This window comes from Melitaea cinxia, chromosome 15, assembly GCF_905220565.1.
Source record: "Melitaea cinxia chromosome 15, ilMelCinx1.1, whole genome shotgun sequence".
NCBI lineage: Eukaryota > Metazoa > Arthropoda > Insecta > Lepidoptera > Nymphalidae > Melitaea > Melitaea cinxia.
In genome coordinates, this window is record NC_059408.1 from 908,932 (window position 1) to 934,652 (window position 25,721).

At 35.0% G+C, this 25,721-nt stretch overlaps 1 protein-coding gene across 1 annotated transcript; it reads right to left on the bottom strand.

Annotated features, from left to right (window-relative positions):
* Positions 1 to 1,311: 1,311 nt before the first annotated feature.
* On the bottom strand, positions 1,312 to 25,683 carry LOC123660528. The gene is made up of 8 exons (XM_045595586.1): positions 25,446 to 25,683; positions 24,842 to 25,006; positions 23,672 to 23,905; positions 22,681 to 22,753; positions 22,105 to 22,200; positions 19,572 to 19,705; positions 18,057 to 18,149; positions 1,312 to 1,518 (listed from the first exon to the last, which is right to left on the bottom strand). The coding sequence occupies exons 1-8, from the start codon at positions 25,577 to 25,579 to the stop codon at positions 1,446 to 1,448; spliced, it is 1,002 nt and encodes a 333-aa protein (XP_045451542.1). The 5' UTR covers positions 25,580 to 25,683; the 3' UTR covers positions 1,312 to 1,445.
* Between the last annotated feature and the right edge of the window lie 38 nt (positions 25,684 to 25,721).

Consider the following 25,721-nt stretch of genomic DNA (forward strand, 5'->3'; position numbering starts at 1 on the left):
AATGACATTCTAACTTCATCATACAAAGAAGGTCGTAAGCTTAAGGTCGATTATCTGGACTAGAATTGCTATGCATTATGAAAATATTATCTCTTTGACATTCATTTCGTCATGTAGCTGTTAAACATATCACGATAAAATACATTTCTAGTGAAATAACGAACCAAATCGGAAGCAATAGCTAATATTTCAACAATATTGGACATCTCGATTGTCCATACAAAATATTAAAGTTATTTCAAATAGTCTGAAGACCTACTTTTAATTAACTATAGCTAAAAGAAAGTAGAGTCAATAAAGAATCGGCAATAAATTCCGTAGTTACTCTTTTTTTTAAAAAAACTGTGTTGTGATGAAAAATAAAGATCATTTAAAAAAAAAAACGACATCTCAAGTATAGCGAGAAACAATAAAAAATAATGGAAGCGATGAGGGCGCCATTTACATGATTATGCGCATTCGAGATCTCCTCAAACGTATTATAATATTATGGAAAAGCATTATTTACCCTGCGAATGATATTAAAGTTTAAGAGAAATTTGGAATTGAAACAGACAGAAACGACCGAGGTGATATATTATTATTGTACTATTTCGTACAACAGGACAGACTGGCTTAGTGGTCTTAAAGATGAGGTCGTTATTTGCTCTTGACAATATTTATTGTACATTTTTCAGACCCCACAATATTCTCATAGTAATGAGGGTTAGAGAATATAAGAGCATTATAATTTTTAGATAAGTTACTTATCTGGTACAATTAGAAATTAGGTAAGTACTAAACTACACATACTAGCTGTGTTGCGCGGTTTCACACGCATTAGTTTGAAGAAAAAATAGCCTGTAGTCTTCTTGTGTGATAGCAACCGGGACCGACAGCTTAACGTGCTGTCCGAGGCACGGCGGGGAGACCCACAAGGACAGACATCAAAACCGGAAAGGAATATTTATAAAAAATACAAATAACCATCCCGAGCGGGATTCGAACCCACAAACCGTCTGTGTTTTAGGCGACTACTCGCACCAGTATACCAGAGCGGTTGCTATCTACTTTTAGCTGTACTAATATTTTTATCTATCTTATATTTTCGCTTTCTTTGTGAGATACCCTTTATTTTGTAGCGACATCTATCCACACATCTATCTATTCTTCACATCTCAAAATTTTTATTTATTTTTTCTTTACAACAACCATTACAAATAAATCTTCTTCGAATGTTTCCAATATCTGACTTTTACCACTCCAAAGATATAGCCTAGTAACAAATAGAGCAGGATCTGGATTCTAAATGCTTACAATTAAAACAAAATATTTAAAATATAATTTTTATTTATTTTGTATTGAGAGCAACTCCTCGTTGCCTGTAACAACAATGACTACAAATACGTTACATAAAACAACAACGACTACATTAGTTACATTTAACAACAATAACAACAATTGTTTTATTTCCGTTTGATCATCTCACCGGGCGGTGTCTCGATCTTTTCCGATGTTATCTCACATTGTGTTTCCAATCTGAAATTAAAATGAGATATTGTTGAAAGCTCTTTTATCTTCTTTTATCAACCGACTTCAATAAAAGGAGTTCTCAATTCGATTGTATTTTTTTATCTGTGTTCCTCAGAACTTCTTACTGGGTGTACCGACTTCGATGATTCTTTTTTAATCAATAGCGGTGCTCGGTCATGTGGTCCCATTTAAATTTAATCGAGATCTGACAACTACTTTTTGAGCTACCTCTAATAATGCGTATTTGTTTGACTATTTTTTCGTCGACCGGCGTTGTCGTATTATATACCTCATAGCTTTTTATTAGGTGTGCCAATTTCGATGATACTTTTTTTAATAGAAAGATAGTCCTTGTCAGGTAGTTTAAATTTAATTGAGATTTGAAGATAACAGTTTGAGGTATTTCTAATAATTCGTATTTAGTGGAGTAATTTTTTTTTTTCGTTTACAAGCAAACACAATTATTAAAAACATAGTTATTATTTAATCTGTCCCTCTTCACTATTTCGTATTAACATTTTTTAGTAAACATTATTTTCTAATATTATTTCGTACAAGTCTTTATCTGCTATTTCGTATGCGTGTTATTTTCTTCATAACGTTTATACGTTTCTACTACAACTTATTTAACAACATACTATATCTATTACAAATAAATAAAAATGGAGTGTCTGTTTGTAATATTTAAATAACCGCTTATTACTACATGCGTATGGATGTATACATGGTACATATACCAAAATAACATTTTTCACAATTTTTGTCTGTCTATCTGTCTGTCTGTCTGTTTGTTCCGGCTAATCCCTGAAACGCTGATATGGTAAGGAGTAACTAAGGCTACTTTTATTTTAAAAATGTATTTATTTTATAACTCTGCTAACTGAACAATAACTTTTTTGTTTAATTCCACGCAAATATATTATATTATTCCAAAAACATGTAAAACGTATGCATACATGGATATGTGAAAATAAATTTATTATCATTTCATTTTTATACAGTAAATACTTCACTTCTAGACGTTACATCAAGATAAAACCTACGCATAATTTTAAAATATATATACCTTATTACAACTGTCAATGAACATATGTACAAACAGACAAAGTTTGACAAATTATTTATGCAGCTTCTATCACTCATACAGACCTATATAATAATCCTTATAGCTCTCATACAGGCATTGATCGGTTAATTAAGTTTTTTTTTTCAAATTTCTCGTAATAATTATATTCCTATTAAATTTAAAAAATATTTTTATATGTACCTGCGTTGAAATTACTAGATAGAAAAAATGGCCCTATTCGCCCCAATTCGACATCTCTGTTGCCGCGAGTAAGACGACGCAGAACGCTTAGTATAAAGAATTTGATTAACTGAACTATTTTGTAAGCATTTATATGTTTAGTAAGGTCCAAAAGTCAATGCCACCAGGTGACTGACACTGACACCCGCGTCCCGAGGTTCAATTCCCGGGATGACCTGTATAATTTCACTGTCATTATACAATTGTATGTAGTTATGTACGTTCGATTCACTAAAACAGCTCCTGAATTTATAACGACATTCATGTGGCCAATGATTCATGACAGCCGAATCTCATACATTTTTAGTGTCATAATTGTAACACTAATTATGTCAAGTTGTTTTAAATAAACAAAACAGTTCAATTTTTAAATTTTGTGAATAATATGTTTTTAATTTAGTATTTAGTTTCTAAGATATTTCAAATATTTATGTGTGCGTTCAGATATTTATACCTATATACTATAGAGTATATACATAACATTTTATTGAAATGAAATGAAAACATTTATTTCGTCATAAGGTGATACACACTTAACGAAAGTCAAAATAATATCATTTACAAAAATAATAATACAAATAAATTAAAAAAAAACTCGACAATAATAAAAGAAAGTTAAGGTAGCAAAAAAATTTAAATCTTAACATTAATGTACCCAATTTAATGTACCCTACATTACAAACTTAGGTAATATTACCCAGTGTTATGTGCAACCTTAACTTAGTCAAAATAATCAAAATATTAAGTTACTTTAAATTTCTAATGTTTCGGTAGACATTACCTTCCTATTATGTCCTCGGCTTTATTAAATATTACAATAAATAAGTTAAACTAATATCCCTAGTGCAGGCCGAGAGAAAAAAAAGCCGGAGGAAAAAACTCTCGGTACTCTTTTAAAAATTTAAAATCAAAAAGTAACAGTATGACCATGAAATGATCAGGACAAACACGAGACAGCCAATCGTGTGTGTCGAAACCACCACACGTCACCTGCTCATAATATTTTAACTATATCTATTTACAGATTGAGTTCACAGACATAGCCTAGTCGAGCTTTATTCAATCCCATGCCTTTTCATCAGTAACATATTCATTGATGTTATAATAGGCCTTACGTCAAGTCGCAGTAGAGCAGCGTGGTGGATTGAGCACCAATCCTCCTACATGCAGAAAGAGGCCTACCACGTAAACACATGAACGTGTGATTACATGAGATTAACGATATCAATAATAGATTGACTAGTCCGCTGGCGCAGTTTGTAGTGACCCTGCTTTCTGCTCCGGGGGTTGTGGGTTCGATTCCCACCCCGAGTCTGGGTGTGATATATATATTTATCACTCACATCTGTATTTATTTTTTTCGGGTGTCCATGTTTTATGAGATTTTTTCCATAGGGTATGGTATTGGATCTCTTATTTTCTAAAGCATCACCTTACTAGGTCTACAGCATCTTCGGAAGGCCGTTCGTCCTAAATGTAAGTACGTCCAAACACAAATTGTTTATCTATATTTACTATTATTAATTTAAAGCTGTAGCGGGTAATGTAAAGTGAGGAGCGGGTGTTGGAGAGGAGGCGCTGGTGTAGCGGTTGGGAAGTGTGACGAAAGTAGACAGTTGATAGGGATGGCGTGGGGTATATAACTGTATTGCTCAGAATTGAATCGGTTATGTATACTGCAGTATTAAATTGTTGATTAAATAATAACCGTGTATATATTTGAAAGATAAAAGTTATAATTGTAAAATCTGTAATATAAAGTGATTTGTGAAAAAAATACTACCTATATACTTTACAAAACATTGAAACAATTGAAATACAACCAGAGCCATCTAGTTAAATTTTCCCAAACTACACACCGAACAGGATATATCTTGTATAATTGAATAAAACCTTCATCTCGCTCATAGAAACAGTCGAAATGAAATTCAACGATTTGTCGAAATGAGTTGAATACAAAACTACATTATATTATGCATACGATCCGATGTATCTACAAGTAACCTTTGAAGGCGGTCAATTGCCGCGGTACGCTGGCACTTTCACATCATATAGGTATAAGGAAGAAGAAAATATATAGCCACGCAACCACCACATTTAATTCATTAGAGATTAAATGATTATTTTTAATTATTTTTAATTTACCTACTTTCGATCCTAAGCCGAGGTTGTACCTAACTAGGATATACCCTTAGGATGAAGATTCATCACTACATAGTATAAAACAAAGTCGCTTTCTCTGTCCCTATGTCTCTATGTCCCTATGTATGCTTAAATCTTTAAAGTTACGAAACGGATTTTGATTCGGTTTTTTTAATAGATAGAGTAATTGAAGAGGAAGGTTTATATGTATAATAACATTCATTAAATAGTGGAGAAATACTGTTATTTTTAAGGTGTCTAATGTGATGTCGTAAATAATTACATTTTTTTCGCTTACATTTCAAACGCAGCCTGAACCCTACGAGATTTATTAAAATAATGTACTAAGTATTGTACACATTGAAAAGGTCTACAGAAAACTCCGCTATGGTATATGTCTATCTCTTATGGATATCCCACAATAACATTTTTTTGTCATTTACTTTTTACGACAAATAATGGCTAATTTTCAAAGCGATTTTAACCAATACAGCATTATTCCTATCTAATTAAATACCTTAAATACATTGTTGGTTTAATATAGATCTATATGGCCCTTACAGCATATAATTTAAATGAATATTTTCGAAGATACTATAATATATTTTATACCCGTGCGAAGCCGGAGCGGGTCGCTAATTCTGATATATACTTAAGATCTCTCATTCTATTTTATCAGCCGGGTTCTGTTGCCGTTTTTTTTTATATATATATACAACTAGATTATAGACGTCTGCAGCAACAGAAGTATCGCAAGTGCGTTGCCAACCTTATCCCCAATTCCCCCCAGTAGTCACCTTACTCGCCACAAGAACACAAAACTGCAGGAGATAATTATGTAGCTGTGATCTTCTGGCAGGTCGAGATACTTCCTCAGTCAGGCTGCTCCTGGTTTTGTGCAGAATATTTCCCGCCGTGCCCTACCTCAGTTGTTGCAACGTTCACATTCAATAAAATCATTTGTCGAACAAGTTTTACAGTTCATTAATGTCTGTTCATACTCTTTAGCTCTTCACGGAGTTTCTAATAATATTTCCATGTTAATATGGACGCATTAAGAGTATTGGTTACTAACATACTAAAGGATACAGCCCTGTTGTCTGTCAGATGCACAGTAGATCGATACAGTCGACATAGCAACCCCAATAGGATTTTGAAACTCATGGTAACAGTAGGTAATTATCTCCTTAGCTACCATCGGCCAATTATTGTGAAACTACCTTCATATACAATCAGGGCTACCCTCCGCTAACACTATTCAATAAATAACCATAATGCACGTTTAGCAATTCTGAAAATTCCAAGGTTTTATCGTCGAGTCAACGTTCATCAAATTAATTCCATATTCTGTTATTTCCCACAAGACATTTGGTTAACAATCGAATCGATATGTGTCTGAGACGGTGTATCTTAGTTGGTACATTTTAAACATTATTTTTATTTCTATCAGGAAGATATATTAAGGATAAAGCAGTGAATTAGCATACGTCGATTTTTTTACGACGTACTCAGCAACGTCTTAAAAATTAAAAAAATATAGATATATTAACAACAGCATGCATTGTTGCGGCTTTTTCACGATATTTCGGGTACATCGTGACTCTGAGTGAGTGACGATTTACAAATATTGATAATTTTGATTACCTCGGAACAGATATTTTTTCATATTGATTTGCTAAAATTATTTACTATACATTCACGATCAAGACCACGATTCAGCTTGTAACATCCCACTGCTGGACATAGGCCTCTCGAAGTTCGCGCCAGACATCCCGGTTTTCCGCAATCCTCATCCAGCCTACACCGGCAATCTTACGTAGAAGTTACGTAGAAGACTATTATCTTTAATTTCAATAAGAGCGATTAGTTAGATATTAAAAAAAAAATCAAAATGTATTCACTAACACTATTACACCTGTTACAGTTTTAGAATACATAACCTGTAAATAATTTTCATCATCATCATTCCAGCCTATTGCAGTCCAATGATGGACATAGGCCTCCACAAGTTCGCGCCAAAAATGCATGAACTCATGTGTGTTGCCCATAGTCACCACGCTGGGTAGGCGGGTTGGTGACCGCAGGGCTGGCTTTGTCGCACCGAAGACGCTGCTGCCCGTCTTCGGCCTGTGTGTTTCTAAGCCAGCGGTTAGATGGTTATCCCGCCATCGGTCGGCTTCTTAAGTTCCAAGGTGGTAGTGGAACCTTGGAATCCCTTAGTCGCCTCTTACGACACCCACGGGAAGAGGGGGGTGGCTAAATTCTTTGGTGCCGTAACCACACAGCACAAATAATAAATAATTTTAATGAGAATTTAGACACTAATTATCACACCAACTCCACTCAATTACTCTTTTAAACTAAACAGCTACTAAACGCAATATGACAGACAGATAAATATTCACAGAAAAGATTATAAATTTAATTTCAAACACGTACTATGCAAATGTTATCAGAATTCACCCAGCAAATGAATCTTGCTAATGTACACGAACTTTACAAACATACTATGATATAACGTAAAATTTAAACTAATACACGAAGTTTTGTAGAGCACAGTGATGAGAACCAAGTCTTGTAGAATCGATAGATTGTATCAAACGATATTCGATATTAGCTGACATTTTCCCGTCATCCAAACTGTCTCTGAAGTTGAAGTAATCGTTTGATTTTCTGAAGTTTTTAATTTTCTCCTATAAATTTTTTTATTCCGTAAAAACCAAAAGTTATCACAAAGTTAATTAGTCCAGTCGTTCTCGAGTATTGCGCTTAGCGAAATTTTACCATTTTAGATCCCTACCCCTTTGTCATACAAAGACACTGTTTCAGCGACTGCAAACCCCATCGCTTAGAGTAAAATATATTTTTAAATTACAGATTTATACAAAAAAATTATATATATGTATGTGAAAATAAAAAGGTTTCTGAAGTACTCGAAAATGACCCTTAGCGACATATATGTCGCGGAAATATATTCATATATACTTATATATATAACTCTACCTCTTATACATATATGGATATGACGATAATTATTATCTATTCCATCGTTTTTACAATTAATAACGTATTTTTTTTTATTTATTGATGTAGTAAACTACCCAGAGACTTAATTTATGTTACTTTACTTATTATTCGTTGAAATTATACGTAAGTTTTTTACTAGCTGTGCCCGCGACTTCGTCCGCGTGGAACGTAACGAAAAAGCTATTGTTCAATTGTCAGACTTATAAAATAAAATAAAAACTAAAATAAAAGTAGCCTAAGTTACTCCTTATTACACCAGCTATCTGCCAGTGAAAGTTCCGTCAAAATCGGTCCAGCCAAAAATTATAAAAAAAATGTTATTTTGGTATATGTACCCTGTATACATCGAAACGCATTTAGTAAAAAACGGTTATTTTAATATTACAAACAGACACTCTAATTTTATTTATTTGTATAGATTATATCTTCATTAATGATTTCGTAAGTAATATTTGTGAAGTGGAGTGGAGCGGATCGTGCAGTGGAGCAGCATGATGGATTAATCTCCAATACTTCCCCCACATAACGTGAACTCATGTGTGTGTGGGCAAAACACATGAGTTCACGTTATTTTTGGCGTAAACTTGTGGAGGCCTATGTCCAGCAGTGGACTATATAGGCTGTAATGATGACTTCCCCCACATGAAGTAAAAGGGCTATGCCCAGCAGTGGGATATCACGGCTAAATCGTAAGTAATAACAATCAAGTAGATAATAATATGTATGGATAACTAATATATTACCAGATTTATAACATCGATATTATTACTAGTCGGACCACATCACTGGCACTATTACATTTCCTCAATTAGTAGAACTGCAACTATTCATTAAAATTTAACCCTTAAACGTAAAGGGATAAGGTTTATTGGGGGCGAAAGTTGAGGATTACAGAAATTAGGACGGTGCAAATGGGGTCGCTTGGACCCGTTTTCCTTTGCCTCTTTGATTAGAGCTCATTTGTATTCTTTGAAGCGAGGAGATTGGAAGGGCATCAGACTGGATTATAATCTAATGATCTTTCAAAGACCATGACAAAAGTTTCGATTAGAAACATCAAAGGACAAGGAAGCATAGTTGAAGGACAACCGTTACATCGTTATTGAAATATGAATTTTGTTGCTAAGAGCTAAACTTGATAAAGACAGTCATTTAGCTGGAACGAATCAGGTTTTTTTAACCGAATTCCAAAAAAAGGATCTCAATTCGATTGTATTATGTTACCTCAGAACTTTTGACTGGGGTGGAACAATTTCGATGGTTTAGTTTAATAAAAAGGTGTATTGTGTCATGTAGTCCCATTTAAGTTTAATTAAAATCTAACAAGTACTTTTCGAGCTATAACTAATAATGCTTATTTACTTCACTACTTTTTCGCCGACTTACGTTGTATATACCGCCTTTTATGTATTAAACCCTGTAATGTACTACTATGTAATGTATGTAATGTACTAATGTACTGTAAATGCTGATGCTTGTTTTGTGGTCTCATTTAAATTAAATCGAGAAATGATGACAACTTTTTGAGTAATCTTTGATAGCGCGTATTTACTTGAATATTTTTTCATCTACCTACGTTGTATTACTTGTCGATGTAACTGAAGGCGGTTTTTTTTCGTTTGCAAGCACACACAATTAACAAGCTTTCTAATACTTTAACTAAATACTAAATGAACTACTAATACTATAATAAAAAAAAACTGTAAACATTAGCAGGATTTATTTTTTGGTATTATACAATTAGTATAGCACGATTGATTATTTTGTATATTTTGTTAAAAAATCTAATGTCGTATACATAATATCATCGGTCTGACAGACCAGCGTGCGCTAAGATCCCTTTCTGTTTACGATTAAATTGTCATATAATATAATTATTCTTGTCTAAAAATAGCCCAATCGATGAGTACTTAAACTCAACACGAACACAAGGCATCAACCATTGACCCCATTAGCGACACCACCCTTTCCCCATAATACGCCATCTTGACATTATCAATAGCAAACGTCAAAATACATAACACTGTACTGAATGCGAATTAGCCATTCATCAAATGAACAAAGGCTTTTAGCGATACAAAGGACTCGATCGATCGGTCTCCTTCAGAGATCCTTTAAGTAAGGATTATTTACTTAAAAGTAGCACAATATAAGTTATAAAAGTTAGGTCTGTTTGACCGCGTTTCTTTCATTAAGAAGATTTAGTCAACAAATCTAAATCATTTTTAATTGTAAAATATAATAACGTAATTTGTGGAAGACACCGGAAACTTCATAAAATCGCCTGACCCTATCCCCATTGTCAACATAATGCCATTTCCGGAAACTCTGTCTACATTAAGGCTAGTTTACACAGGGCGAGCTGCTGCGGTCACCAACCCGCCTGCCCAGCGTGGTGACTATGGGCAAAACACATGAGTTCACGGCATTTTTGGCGCAAACTTGTGGAGGCCTATGTCCAGCAGTGGACTGTATAGGCTGTAATGATAATGATGAGCTGCTGCCTGGCCAGTAGCTCGACTCGCCTTTGCTGTCTACACAACACCTAGCTACTGCCCCGTCCGAGTCGAGTCGCGATGTCGAGTGAACTTGTTTTAATAATAAAAACGGTGATACGCTCTATGACAACAATATTATGTCAGGAATTGGAAAATATCTCGATGCGAGCGACGGCCGAGCCGCTGTCGTGTGCGAGTTGCTGGCGGGCGAGCAGGCGAGTGAATACAAAAACTGCTGAAGTAACTCGGTTACGAGCTAATGACCAACACACGTACGAGTTACTCGTAAGTTACGTCCAAACAGTGCGAATTACTGCAGTAGAACAGCCCAGTGGCAGCCGGGTCGGCCTCGTACTGTTGCTAGCTCAAACGTGCAGTTTGGTGGGAGCATTATAATGCTCGGTCACCAACCCGCCTGCCCAGCGTGGTGACTATGGGTAAAACACATGAGTTCACGTTGTTTTTGGCGTGAACTTGTGAAGGCCTATGTCTAGCAGTGGACTGTATAGGCTGTAATAATTATAATGCTTGCCCTCTTTAACGGGCTCCAACAATCTCGGTTGGAGCGAGGCACGGGTGGATCAGCGGATACGCATGCGCAAGCGATCCCGTAGCTCCTCCAACTTCGTGTCGAAGACGGCCATCGCAGAGGTTTTAGTGGGTAAGAATCCGACATAACCCGTTTCTACCCCAAGAACCGGGCATCTTTTTGAAGATTTCCTCTGCGTAAAAAAAAGTGCACCTACTCAGAAGACTGACTCGTACGCTAGCTCGCACTGTGTAAACCAGCCATTACTTACCACAAGAACATAACAGTACTTGGAAGTAGTATTTTATTGTGATCTTCTGTAAGATTAAGATTCTATATAGTATACTGATCTTAGTAGTATAAAGGTCTGAACTTAATCAGCTACGCTAACCACCTGTGACTTGCTGGATGGACAAATACACGAATTTCTTCCGAGGCTGTTCACGATTACTCCTTAACTTCTAAGAATGAGATGAATTTTTAAAGGAAAATTAATAATGACAATTAGGAATTAAATCCGAAATCGATTTCCACGTTCTATCCACTAAACTATTCCGGCTCTTTATTTAGTAACTATTAAATTCTACGGTACGACTCATGACTAAGTACTCCTTATCTTGTGGTATATATCCTTGTTTACCTAAAAGCTATAAAAAGGTGAATTCTACTAATTCCCTTGTTACCAAGTTCTGAACGTCGAGGACAATCAGCGGTCGATGAACTTTGCACACCTGGGGTGTATAACCTATTCAGGGCTGTCACTTAGCAACTTTTCAAGTGTCTTCTTGTCACTTACGATGTATCAAAGTTATAAGCCTACTTGCTTATATTGAGTTGAATGAAGACTCTTTAAGAGATGGAAGTTTGTAGGTTCTTGATGTTTGGTGATTGTAAATAATACTTGTAAGTAATATTAAGTAACAAGTTAATTAATTTTACTAATTTCACACATTCACTAGCTGACCCGGCGCTTTATCGTATGGTATTAAAGTTCAAATTGACTTTTAAGTATTATCACAAATCTTTTGTATGGGAGTATAGAAAAGTGTTGTTTTTAGACTTTTTCAGGAAATTTAAATTTTTTTTAGAATTTTTCTCTCCGTAAGAACCATCCTCTACTTCAAGGAACATTTAAAAAAAAGAATTAGCGAAATCGGTCCAACCGTTCTCGAGTTTTGCGCTTAGCAACACATTCAGCGACTCATTTTTATATTATAGAATAGATCAAAATTCATACTCACAAAAGGCGGTATTGTCAGCATTTGAATTATGTTTAAAGTTTTAAAAACAACTAGGTTCTAACAAATTTAAACTGCGTATGAGAAGTTGAAAATATCAATTTTTTTTTTTTTTAACCGACTTCCAAAAAAGGAGGAGGTTCTCAATTCGACTGTATTTTTTTTTTTTTTTTTTTTATGTATGTTACATCAGAACTTTTGACCAGGTAGACCGATTTCGACAAATTTTATTTTAATCGAAAGGTGGTGTGTGCCGATTGGTCCCATTTAAATTTATTTGAGATCTAACAACTACTTTTCGAATTATATCTAATAATGCGTTTTTACTTGACGCTTTTTTCGTCGACCTACGTTGTATTATACCACATAACTTTCTACTGGGTGTACCGATTTTGATAATTCTTTTTTTGTTGGAAAGGGGATATCCCTAGTTTGGTACCATGATAAGAAAACCAGGATCTGATGATGGGATCCCACAGAAATCGAGGGAAACTCTTGAAAATCCGCAATAACTTTTAACTGGGTGTATCGATTTTGATAATTTTTACTTTAATCGAAAGCTGATGTTTATCATGTGGTCACATATAAATTTTATCGAGATCTGATAACTACTTTTTGATTAATCTTTGATAACGCGTATTTACTTGCCATTATTTTCGTCACCTTACGTTGTATTATACCTCATAACTTTTTACTGGGTGCACCGATTTTGACGTTTCTTATATAAATTAAAAGCTACTAATCGTCACGTGGTCCCATTCAAATTTAATTGAGATTTGATTAGTAATTTGTGAGTTATATCTAATATTGCGTATTTACTTGACGGTTTTTTCGTCACCCTACGTTGTATTATACGTTATATCTTTTTACTGGGTGCACTGATTTTGATCTTTTTTGTATAAATCAAAAGCTAATACTTGTCATGTCGTCCGTTTTAAATATGATTGAGTTATAATGAGCAATTTTTGAGTAATCTTTAATGACACGTATTTACATGACGATGTTAAGACGACTGCGGTTATGTTCAATACTGTGCCACAACGCCATCTATCAAAATTTTATGAAATTACGTCGTTCACTATCGATCAAATTACAATATTCCACTAGAGTAGAGAGTAGCAGTTTATTCGTTATAAATATATTTGAGCTTTTAATGTTTGAGTTATCGCTAATACTGGGTATTTACTTGGCTATTTTACGTCGACCAACGTTATATTAACCTCATTACTATTTTACTGGGTGGACCGATATCGATGATTCTTTTTTTAATCGATAGGTGGTGCTTGTCATGTGGTCCCATTTAAATATAATTGAGATTTGACTCGAACTTTTTGAGCTATATCTGATATGGCGTATTTACTTGACTGTTTTTGGAGTTTTCTTCTTAAGAATCGATTTTCATTTAAGGCCCCGGAATGAAAAAATTGAACAGTAAAATCTACTGAACGAATGACCTTGTTAGAGATGGCGTTCAGACGTTTTCTAATAACGCAATTAGGTTCCGATAGATGGCGTTATAGATTCATTTATTTACAATTTGATATAGTAATAATATATTTCTTAGACTAGTAAGCCTTTTTGTGCCTATTTAGACAGTTGATCTGAAGGGGTAAACTCCAGTCGTGCATCGGAGCTGTGTGAAAACATGAACAGTACATATTTTTAATAAAAAAGACATAAACCGTAATTCAATATAAATCCGCTTCAACTAAAAAACCCGCCGTAATAAGCGATGTCAGCGCTTCTGCCTACAATCGCTAACAAAATGTTAGAAATAACAGTAGAACATTATATAATTGTACAATTTTATAATGTCGCGTTATATGGAATACGAACAAAGTATTACTATTTTTTCGTCGATCTACGTTGTATTACTCTTCGATGTAATTGAAGTCGGTTTTTTTTTCGTTTGCGAGCAAACACAATTATTTAGAAAACTGTGCAGCTATTATAAAAAAATTAAAATATATATATTTGTACATATTATTTGTGGACACTTATTTTTATTTTTTGAAAAATGCCAGCCCTTGATAATATTTCACAAGTGTTCACATTATATGCACGAGCATAATGCATTGTATTGATAAAATACGAGTTTTTTTTTACTTCCCTCCAATTTGTATTGACTTCCATTTGAATATGCTAGAGCACGGTTCAACGACCTATACACTAAACTCTCCGCATCCCGCAGTTTGACTTGCTTATAATTCTAAAAATTTTTTAATTGGTTTAAATTCATGATTAATATTGCGCTTTTTTAGTATTAGTGTATGCCTTATATAAATGTGTGCCAAAAAAATTTCTAATTAATTTCGTAGTTTCTGTCCGAAATAACCAAAAAAAGTACGTACAAAGTACGCATGTCAGAAGAGAAACTTCTTTGGCAAACTTATTGAAAAAAAAATAATTAAAAACTATTGAAAACTAAGGTGAAGCGGGTCACGATGCGGGTGACGCCTGTACCGGACGAAGTAGGCGGTATCATAATTAAAAAACGTTGCACATCAAAACGTCGCACATCTTCGTGACGTTTCATACGTAAAAAAAATTATCCATAAAGAAGTTTCACTTCAAAAAAAACAACATTATACAGTAACAAGTGATCGCTTACGCAACATCATTCGCTAAGAATAGTAGACAAATTTAATGTTATTCTATTCTTCCACTCTTACTTGTAGAGTACTAATTACAATTTAACTTTCCTAACATTTACATTCCTCAAACTACAACCATATAAAACAAACACGACATGCTTGGTTATCCTGATAATGGTAATAAGGTAGTAAGAAAACTTAATAAAATATCACCAAATATCCAGAAAATAATTGTGTTCACTCGCAAACAAAAAAGTTAGACAAAAAAATTAGTCAGTAAATACGCGTTATCAAAGATTACTCAAAAAGTTGTTATTATTTTTCGATTTAATTTAAATGAGACCACAAAACAAGCATCAGCTTTTGGGTTAAATAAGAATCATCAAAATCAGTACACCCAGTTACAGTATTACACAGTTACAGTTACAGTACGGTTATTAGGTATAATACAACGTAAGTCGACAAAAAAATCCTCAAGTAAATACGCATTATTAACTAAAAAAGTACTTATCAGATCACAATTAAATTTAAATGAAACCAAATGACACGCACCAACTTTCAATTTAAAAAAAAATCATCGAAATCGGTCCGCCCAGTCAAAAGTATTGAGGTAACGTACATAAAAAATACAGTTGAATTGAGGACCTCCTTATTTAAAAGTCGATTAAAATAACATACTATCTGTCTCTATAATAAATCTGTTTGTACTTATTTTGCGATGATGTTCTTTTTTTCTTGTTATGTTACTTATTTTGGTGTACAATAAGGAGTTTTTATTATTTCTCGATTTGATGCTAGCGATAATAAAGTGAACAAACGGACAACTATTCCTTATTAATATATTATTCGTGTATACACTGCATAAACTTGTTTTGCATTCAGTGCGTTCTTTCAGTCATATCTTTTGTCACAGAACACGTGTGCGATCGTATACACTTCTCACGAATTTCGTTATGTTATAAACATTACATGGGCATTAATAATAATAATAATAAATACTCTTTATTGTACACTACAAAGAAATGTTACAAAAGGGATACATACGAAGAAAGATGTACAAAGGCGGTCTTATCGCTAAGAGCGATTTCTTCCAGACAACCTTAATAGGCATTATTTAACTTTTTAAAAATTTATTTGATAGTAAACAAAGAATTATTGTTTCATTCCTTACTTATTTGTTTTTGCTTTTGTTACGTTTTTGAAGTGAAACTTCTTTTTACGGATGAAACGCAATAATAATAATATTAGCGTCATGAGGATGTGCAACGTTTTTGTCGAACAACAGAGCCACCTAGTGTGTACTATACAAACTACAAAGGTTGTTACATTAATATCGATTGTATTACATTGCAAACTAACTAGATGGCGCTGGAACGGAAATCTAAGGCATTACGCTTCAGCCTGTAATATCCTACTACTGGGCATATGCCTCTTTTCCCCATTTAGGGGAAGGATCAGAGGTTAATCCACCACGCTACTTCAATGCGGGTTGTCGGATATATTCCCTACTATGAGTAACAATCGCTATCAGGTGTACATGATAACAATCGGGACCGACGGCTTAACGTGCTCTCCGAGGCACGATGGGGAGACCCACAAGGACTGCAAAAACACCCAGACCACGGCAAACACATGTATGAACAATACAAATGTTTGTCATGTGCGGAGATCGAACCCGCAACCGCCAGCGCAACAGGCACAATCCATGGCTGTGACCGTTGCGCCAACGCAGCGTCAAGTTATTAGAGTCAAGGCATTAGATTTGTATAAATATAAACGAGACTTAAAAATTAGTTTGCCACAGAAGTTTCACTTCTGACCTGTGTACTTTGTATGCACGCACTTTTTTCCAACACAATTTGTTTGTGTATAGTTAATCCAACAAAGTTTGCTCGTAAACGAAAAATAAACCGACATCAAGTTACATCGACAAATAATATAACGTAACTAGGTAGTTAAAAATAAAAAATTAAATACGCGTTATTAAGGATAACTCGAAAAATACTTGATAAGCACCACCTTTCGATTAAAAAAGAATCATCAAAATCGGTACGCTCAATAAATAATTAAGAGGTGACAAATAAACAATACAGTCGAATTGAGTACCACCTCCTTTTTTGTAACTTGGCAAAAAATAATACATAATCTTGACTTGAGCAATCGTGTTTGCCCATAGTCACCACGCCGCTGAACAGACGGGTTGGTGACTGTGGGCAAAAGACATGAGTTCATGCCATTTTTGGCGCGAATTTGGGAAGGCCTATGTCCAGCAGTGGTTTGCGTTAAGCTTAAGTGAGATGATGATGACAAGCAACCGAGCTTAAAGAAATAACGTAATTGGTCCGTTAGTTTGTACGTTTTTCCTTTTATTCGTTTGGCTTCAACTCATTAATCTGGTAATATTCAGGATCGATTTGACCACTTCTGTTTTAAAAGGCCTATTTAGTAATTAACACTTTATGCTACAAGATACTACGCTACAACTACGGCGGAGCAATTTTATTTATTTTATTTATTTATTTATTCTTATAAAGGTACTTCAACGACTTCATCATCATCATCATCATAACAGCCTATACAGTCCACTGCTGGACATAGGCCTCCACATGCTTACGCCAAAAATAACGTGAATTCATGTGTTTTGCCCATAGTCACCACGCTGAGCAGGCGGGTTGGTGACCGCAGTACCGGCTTTGTCGCACCGAAGACGCTGCTGCCCGTCTTCGGCCTGTGTATTTCAAAGCCAGCAGTTGGATGGTTATCCCGCCACCGGTCGGCTTTTTAAGTTCCAAGTTGGTAGCGGAACTGTGTTTTCCCTTAGTCGCCTCTTACGACACCCACGGGAAGAGAGGGGGTGGCTATATTCTTTAGTACTGTAGCCACACAGTACAACGACTTATTCACTATTAACAATACAGGGTTCAAATATTCGTAAAAATAAGTTTATGGTGAACTAGTCACTTACAGAAGTACGCAACACTTACATAAAAGGACCTTGTTCCATCGTTACATCAATAAAATATTAACAAACAAAATTCAAAACCAAAGAAACAGCAAAAGCACTTAATTAAAATTTAAAAAAAAAACTTTAAAATGTAGTCAACGAGTGCATTACAAAAGTTCGAATAACAATAAAAACAGAATACCAAACATAAAAAATTAAAATTAAATTAATTATTAATTAATTTAATTTTGTTATAAATAAATTACCTCAAATTCCTGAGACGACAATCGGAGATGATACTGATTCTGGACCGAGAGTCTGCGTCTAGTGGCGGAAGAGTCGCCTTTGATCTCCCCAAACTATAAGAATGAGTATTTTACTATTATTATTATTATATAAGTAGTTCGGCAAACAAGCGTACGGCTCACTGTCTGTTTGTAATATTAAAATAACCGCTTTTTACAATATGCACATGGATATATACACGGTACATATACCAAAATAACATTTTTTTACAATCTTTGTCTGTCTGTTTGTCTGTTTGTTCCGACTAATCTCTGAAGCAGCTGGACCGATTTAAACAGCACTTTCACTGACTGATAGCTAATGTATTAGGAGTAACATAGGCTACCTATATTTTAGAAATTTATTTATTTTATAACTCTGCGAACTTAATAACTTTTTTAATTAACTTAATTCCACGCGGACGAAGTCACGAGCACAGTGAGTTTAGGTATAAACCAGCAAATATATCAAATTATAAAATCTTTAATTTCATTTCTACAATATAAAAAAGAATATTTTATCACTCCTCGCGTCCTTTTATTAGATAATTATATATACTAACTTATTTCTATAAATATTCTTGAAAAAAATTACAAAAACCATGTTTATCATAGAAATTATGTTATAAAATACATATCACGCAAAGTAACTAAACGAAAGAAGAGTAAGGGGTACAGGGGCGTAGCTACCGCCGTATCAACCGTATCAATTATACGGGGCCCCCGGGCTGCAGGGGCCCCTAGCGTGTTTAAGCAAAAAAAATTTGTAAAATGTTATCCACGATGTTACTTCGTGCTTGCCGGGATTTCCAAAACTTACTTTATTTTAATTGGATTCCCAATTTCTAGGAGGAAATGATAACTTATCTATACATATAATAAAAGGGTAGGAAAATCAAAACTGTACATTGAATATTTTTTAAAAGGAATACTTGGGGTGTGATCTACAATCGATACCGAAGCCAAAAATATGGTTTTTAGAATTTTTGTCTGTTTGTCTGTAGGTATGTATGTCCAGGATAAACTCAAAAAGTACTGCATGGATTTACTTCAAATTTGGCACGAATATTATTAAGAAGTTGGGTCAACACAATAGGCTACATGTTATCACGCTACACCTACGGGGAACGAGCAGTGAACCTTTATTTCTTCAACGCATTCTGTAACAACGCGTAATCTAACGACGCATATTTGAATGTTGTTGTTATTATGTTTAATAACCATGTCATAAGCTAGCTTCACACTATAAATAAAGACATTCTGTAGTATATTTAGTATCAGCATTGCACCCGTGCGAAGCCGGGGCGAGTCGCTAGTAGTCAATAAATATTTATTTTAATTTGATGCAAGCATTTTTGTTTCTTTTGTGAGAAATCAAAATGCTCAAAAGTACGCTCAAAAGTACGCCACGCCACTGAAGGGGTACCTAAGGAGACTAGAGAGAATAAGTAAGGAGAAGGAAGCTGCGACGAGAAACATAATAATAAAATAAAATACCTCGCTTTACTGAACAACTTGCTCTTGTCTGTAAGTTTTCGTTTCGGCTTCAATTTATCAACGGTTGAATCCCCGGCTCCTTGGAGTGATCCGTTTACCGGTGTAGTGGTTTTCAGATCACCCAACAGAGATTCCTACCAAAAGTATTATATGTAGGTATCATCATTACAGCCTATACAGTCCACTGCTGGACATAGGCCTCCACAAGTTTACGCCAAAAATAACGTGAACTCATGTGTTTTGCCCATAGTCACCACGCTGGGCAAGCGGGTTGGTGACCGCAGTACTGGCTTTGGCGCACCGAAGACGCTGCTGCCCGTCTTCGGCCTGTGTATTTCAAAGCCAGCAGTTGGATGGTTATCCCGCCATCGGTCGGCTTCTTAAGTTCCAAGGTGGTTCTGGAACCTTGTTATCCCTTAGTCGCCTCTTACGACACCCACGGGAAGAGAGGGGGTGGCTAAATTCTTTAGTGCCGTAGCCACACAGCAGGGTAGGTATATTGGAGACAAATAAATAAACAAAGCCCTTACAGATAATGGCCCCATTAAAATGAAATTTTGTTTTTTTTTTTTATTTTTTTTTTTTATGTCACTAGGTCGGCAAACAAGCGTACGGCTCACCTGATGGTAAGCGATTACCGTAGCTTATAGACGCCTGCAACACCAGAAGTATCGCAAGCGCGTTCCGACCCAATCCCCAATCCCCCCAGGACCTCTGGTCACCTTACTCACGAACAGGAACACAATACTGCTTGAAAACAGTATTATTTAGCTGTGATCTTCTGTAAGGTCGAGGTACCCCAGTCGGGCTGCTCCATATTTTGAGCAGGAAATTTCTGCTGTGCCCTACCTCAGTTATACCTGTTTTCAGGGTTCAGAAATACACATAAAATGTACAGACAGCTACATTGGTTTATTTGTACAAACATTTGTGATGTACGCAGTTAAGCGTGCCAAATTAAGACTTTCCTATGGTCTATGTTGGGTATAACGATTCGTCCTGTACCATCCCACCGCTGGGCATAGGCCTCTTTCTCCATGTAGGAGAAGGATTCGAGTTTAATCAAACATGCTTGACTGCGAGTAGGCGGAAATGTTTCCTACTATGAGTAACGATCGCTATCAGATATTTATAATAACGGCCAGGACCGAGGGGTTAACGTGTTTTCCGACGTGATATACGTCCCGAGCGGGAATCCCACTACAGAGACTACGCACTATTACACCAAAACGGTTGTAATGTTCGCTATAATAATACATAATAAATACATAAAAATTATATAATGGACCTACTACGGCCCAAATACAGTCCAAAGTATGATGTGGAATGGTATGATATGGGAATAAACAAAAAGAATAATCTAAAATATATTTGAATATAAACATTAATATATTTTTATAATTAAAGTAATTAAGTTAATCAAATCAAAAATCGGCTGTATCGAATTAATTTTACAATTTTACAAAAAAAACATAACTCGTGAAGATTTCCTCGTCTAAATTAAATATTCAAAATCTGTTAATAAACTTAACCTTACCAATCAGAGCTCAATTTACAAACTTTTTAACATTTTTGTTATCTTGTATAAAGTTAGAATTAGTTGCTTAACTAATCAACTTAACGGATCACGTAAAAGCCCTGTTACACCGGCCGCTGTTTATAATTTACATTTTGTTATACAACTAGGTCGACAAACAAGCGTACGGCTCACCTGATGGTAAGCGATTACCGTAGCTTATAGACGCCTGCAACACCAGAAGCATCGCAAGTGCGTTGCCGACCCTATCCCCAATTTCCCCGGGACCTCTGGTCACCTTACACACCAACAGGAACACAACACTGCTTGAAAGCAGTATTATTTAGCTGTAATCTTCTGTAAAGTCGAGGTACTATCCCAGTCGGGCTGCTCCATATTTTGAGCAGGAAATTTCCTTCTGTGCCCTACCTCAGTTAACACATAAGTTGTTGATACAATCTCAACCAATAGACTACAACTTACAATATAATTTCTTCCCGTGGGTGTCGTAAGAAGCGATTAAGGAATAATACAGTTCCACTACCACTTTGGAACTTATAAAGCCGACCGATGGCGGGATAACCATCCAACTGTAGGCTTTGAAATACACAGGCCAAAGACGGGCAGCAGCGTCTTCGGTGCGACAAAGCCAGCCCTACGGTCTACAACCTACCTGCCCAGCGTGGTGACTATGTGTAAAACACGTGAGTTCATGTTATTTTTGGCGTAAACTTGTGGAGGCCTATGTCCAGCAGTGGACTGTATAGGCTGTAATGATAATGATGATAAAATATAATGTACAGACGAATTAAAACGTCTCCCTTATGGCAAAAAAGTACCTATATCTTACAGTTTTATAAGCTGCTTGCCGTTCATCACATCAGGTTGCTTCATATACAGGTGAAACAAGCTCTAAAAAGGTTAATACTTGTATTCTATAGTAAATATTAGTGGGTACCATATGGCTACCATTTAGGCAGGTCTAATAAAATTAATCTGGTTGAAATTTTTTTTTACCTTAGGTGAATCTTCTGCGACGTTATAATCTGTAACGTTTTCTAGCACTTCGCTCTCAGTTCCGATATTGCCAGCAGAGCTTGATGACTCCGTATCCTGGGATCACATTTATTCAATTATCACTAATAAATCTTAAATTTTTCTACCTCAAACCAAAATACCAATTTGTCGTTGGAATATTTATTATTTAGATACATTATTAGACAAGATATGATCAGCACTTTTACCAACTCCGCGACCAGATCAGCGGTTTGCTATATTGAAAATATCGTGAATAAATAAAAAATTTTAGCGTAAAAATAATATATAATATATAAAATGTCTGTAGACGAAAATCTCAAAATTATAATGACTCAACTAAAAACAACGAAAAGCGTCACAAAGGAGTCAAAGGGCACCTCTATATAGCATAATTATTATTATCATTATTATCATATTGCCCTTTTTGAACCAGTTGCTTGAAAGATATCGTCTTTCATAGAAAAAGAGGCCCAAATCCAACTAAGGCCAATTGAGTCATCTAGAGCCTTCAGATTCAATTAGGTAAGTACCTAATTCAGTACGAAACTAACTTACATAGGAGATCGTTTTTGAAGTATCCTCAGAGACATCTGCTAATTCATTTGGCAGATGTACTTTACCGGGAAACCTTGAACAAAATGGTGTCTGAACTATTTTATATACGACGAACGTTTCAAGTCGTAACAGACGACGACGTTGAAAGTCGTAACAGACGACGGACAATTCAATATCTGTAGGTGTTTCCTTTTCTTGAGTATTTTCTACTCCTACGATAAATAGTAGATAAACGTTTGATAATAATAATAACTAGCAATACCCTTGCGAATAATTCGCACTAAATAAGCAAAAATTTACCGACCGTCAATCATGTTAACGTTGTTCCGAAATGAAAGCCGCCGAGCGCGTTATTTTAACAATCAATTTTAAAAAAGCAATAGTAATTTTTTTTTTTTTGTTGATGCCGGTTGAGCAAGCAATTATCTATAAAATGATATATAATTTATATGTAGTAATTATAAGATTTTTTCTAAAAAGGGAGGCAAACATTTTACTTAACCTTATCGTATTAAGATATGTTTATGATAATGGATGAGGATTGCCGAAAACCGTGATGTTTGGTGCATACTTGGTTAGACCTATGTCCAGCAGCTATAGACTGCGATAGGCTGAAGTTAATTAATAATAAATAAAAAATTATTATTTATCAAATTTTTTCTTTCAAAAGAAACAGCAATTTCCATTTATTTAAAAAAAATGTCAAATATTTACTATTTTACAATACATATTTAAAGTGCTTTAAAAAACATATTATATATTATTTATTTTTGTTTTATAATTTTTTCTGTGCTGTGTACCATCCCTTATAAGTAAATAAATAAATAAATAATTTCATGAAAGGTCAAGGGTAATGTTACATAAAGTTTTAATCAAAATGTGACTTTCAAATTGTGATATAAACATTGCGATTGTAAAATGAAAATATTTGCTTTTTGATACCGTGTTTAGAAATAGGAAAATACAATAAAATAATAAAAAGGAAAATAACCAGTATTTCTTAGGTATATCTTCAACAATCGATATATCTATAGATGATGAACTTGGCCACTTCCTTAAGACCTCATCCTGTATCTCTTCCTGGACGACCAGCTCTTGCTTGCACCAAGTATCTTTGGGCGATGGATCTGGAAGCTCATCTGGTATCCAGGACTCATTGCGTTTAGGTATGTAACAAGGTGGATAAGCGCTTGGATCTTCACCGGGGTCGTGAGGAAAGAAGTACCTTGGATTGGATGATTTTTATTTGTAGGGAATTGCAAAATAACAACAATTCTGCTTGTAACTTTTGTGGAATATTCATACAGAAATATCGTGTAATCGATACTAAATATAATCTTTAACTAAAAGAGGCAAATACAAAAAAGTAGGATACGGCATAAATAAAAAAATGAGTGTTCTTTAGACCACACGACTGAAGTAAAACTTCTTTACTTCCATCTAACTTATATTTCCTCTTAACTTCCGTTCGCCTCGCCCGATCACACTTTTCGTAACGCTCTCGTCACGCATTCACCAGGTTACTCCCCAAGACAAGCGTACGTAAAGAACATTTACTTCAAAGATGTGTAATATATGTTATATATGTGACGCCTCGTTGGCGCAGCGGTCACAGCTATGGATTATGCCTGTTGCGCTGGCGGTTGCGGGTGCGATCCCCGCACATGACAAACATTTGTATTGGCCATACAGGTGTTTGCCGTGGTCTGGGTGTTTGTGCAGTCCTTGTGGGTCTCCCCACCGTGCCTCGGAGAGCACGTTAAGTCGTCGGTCCCGGTTGTTATCATTTACACCTGATAGCGATCGTTACTCATAGTAGGGAATATATCCGCCAACCCGCATTGGAGCAGCGTGGTGGATAAGGCTCTGATCCTTCTCCTACATGGGGAAAGAGGCCTATGGCCAGTAGTGGGATATTACAGGGAAGCGTATGTTATATAAATTCCGTCCCTATTGTAAAATTATTCAAAACTGTTATACGTTATTGGATTACAGTTACGTTTTTATTATGGATAAATGTTTCAGTTAGAGATACGGAACATATAGTTAAATAACATCCCTATTTTTAACTGTCTAGTCTTAACTTTATAGAAATACAAAGAGAATAGACACCCTGATCTGTTGTCCAGGTTTATGTATATTTCAATCAACGTAATTTTACCAGTTAACTAGTTTTAACCAAGCCTCCGAAGCACAGTAAGCTGTGAATAAAACATTTTGCTTCTCCATGTACTTCTTATAACATATCTTCATCGCCTCTTCTAAAATTTCCTCACGTATGTCGTAGATTATGAGGTCATTTTCTTCTTTCTGAAGAATTTCTGCCCTGTAAGTTATAGAAGCGACAACAAATATAATAAACATTCAAATAAGTATATGATTATAGATCTTAGGGATAAACTTAATCTGTTACTAAAATATAAGTAATATATGTATTGTAAAAGTTTCACATTAGTCGAAAGTCAAGTCTAGTTTTTCACACATAGTTGTTAAATGTTAGAGTTTGTGAATTCGTTTGGTTTTTATCATCTAATCTGTGAACATACTCATCTATTTTTAAAATTTTTACATTACTCTCTCTTTCTATCTCTCTCTCTCTCTCTCTTTCTCTCTGTCTGTCTAATAGAAAGCATTATTCCTGAGCATTATATATTTATTTCCGTGTAGCAAGTTTTCATTTCAATGCCTTCGTAATTATAATCTAATCTATAATGACTGGAGCCTACTATCTAAAGACGTAAACTTGAAAAATAAATATGCTTTACCAAGTTCGCTCAGGCACATCTTTTGGCAATGCGATCAAAGTTCGTTGATCATCAGACAACTGTAGTTTTTTTCCTCTCCGTGATAGTCTATACTTTGCAATACTGGACAATGTTTTATTAGCACTGCTAGTCATGATAACTACTATAATTTATGAAAAAAATATTAGTTGTTTGATTAAACTTGATTACAAAGAGTACCTATATGATTAGTATTTGACTTTTAAAGACAAGGTGCAGTAAAACCTCTAATATATTAATTTGAAGTTATGATATCGT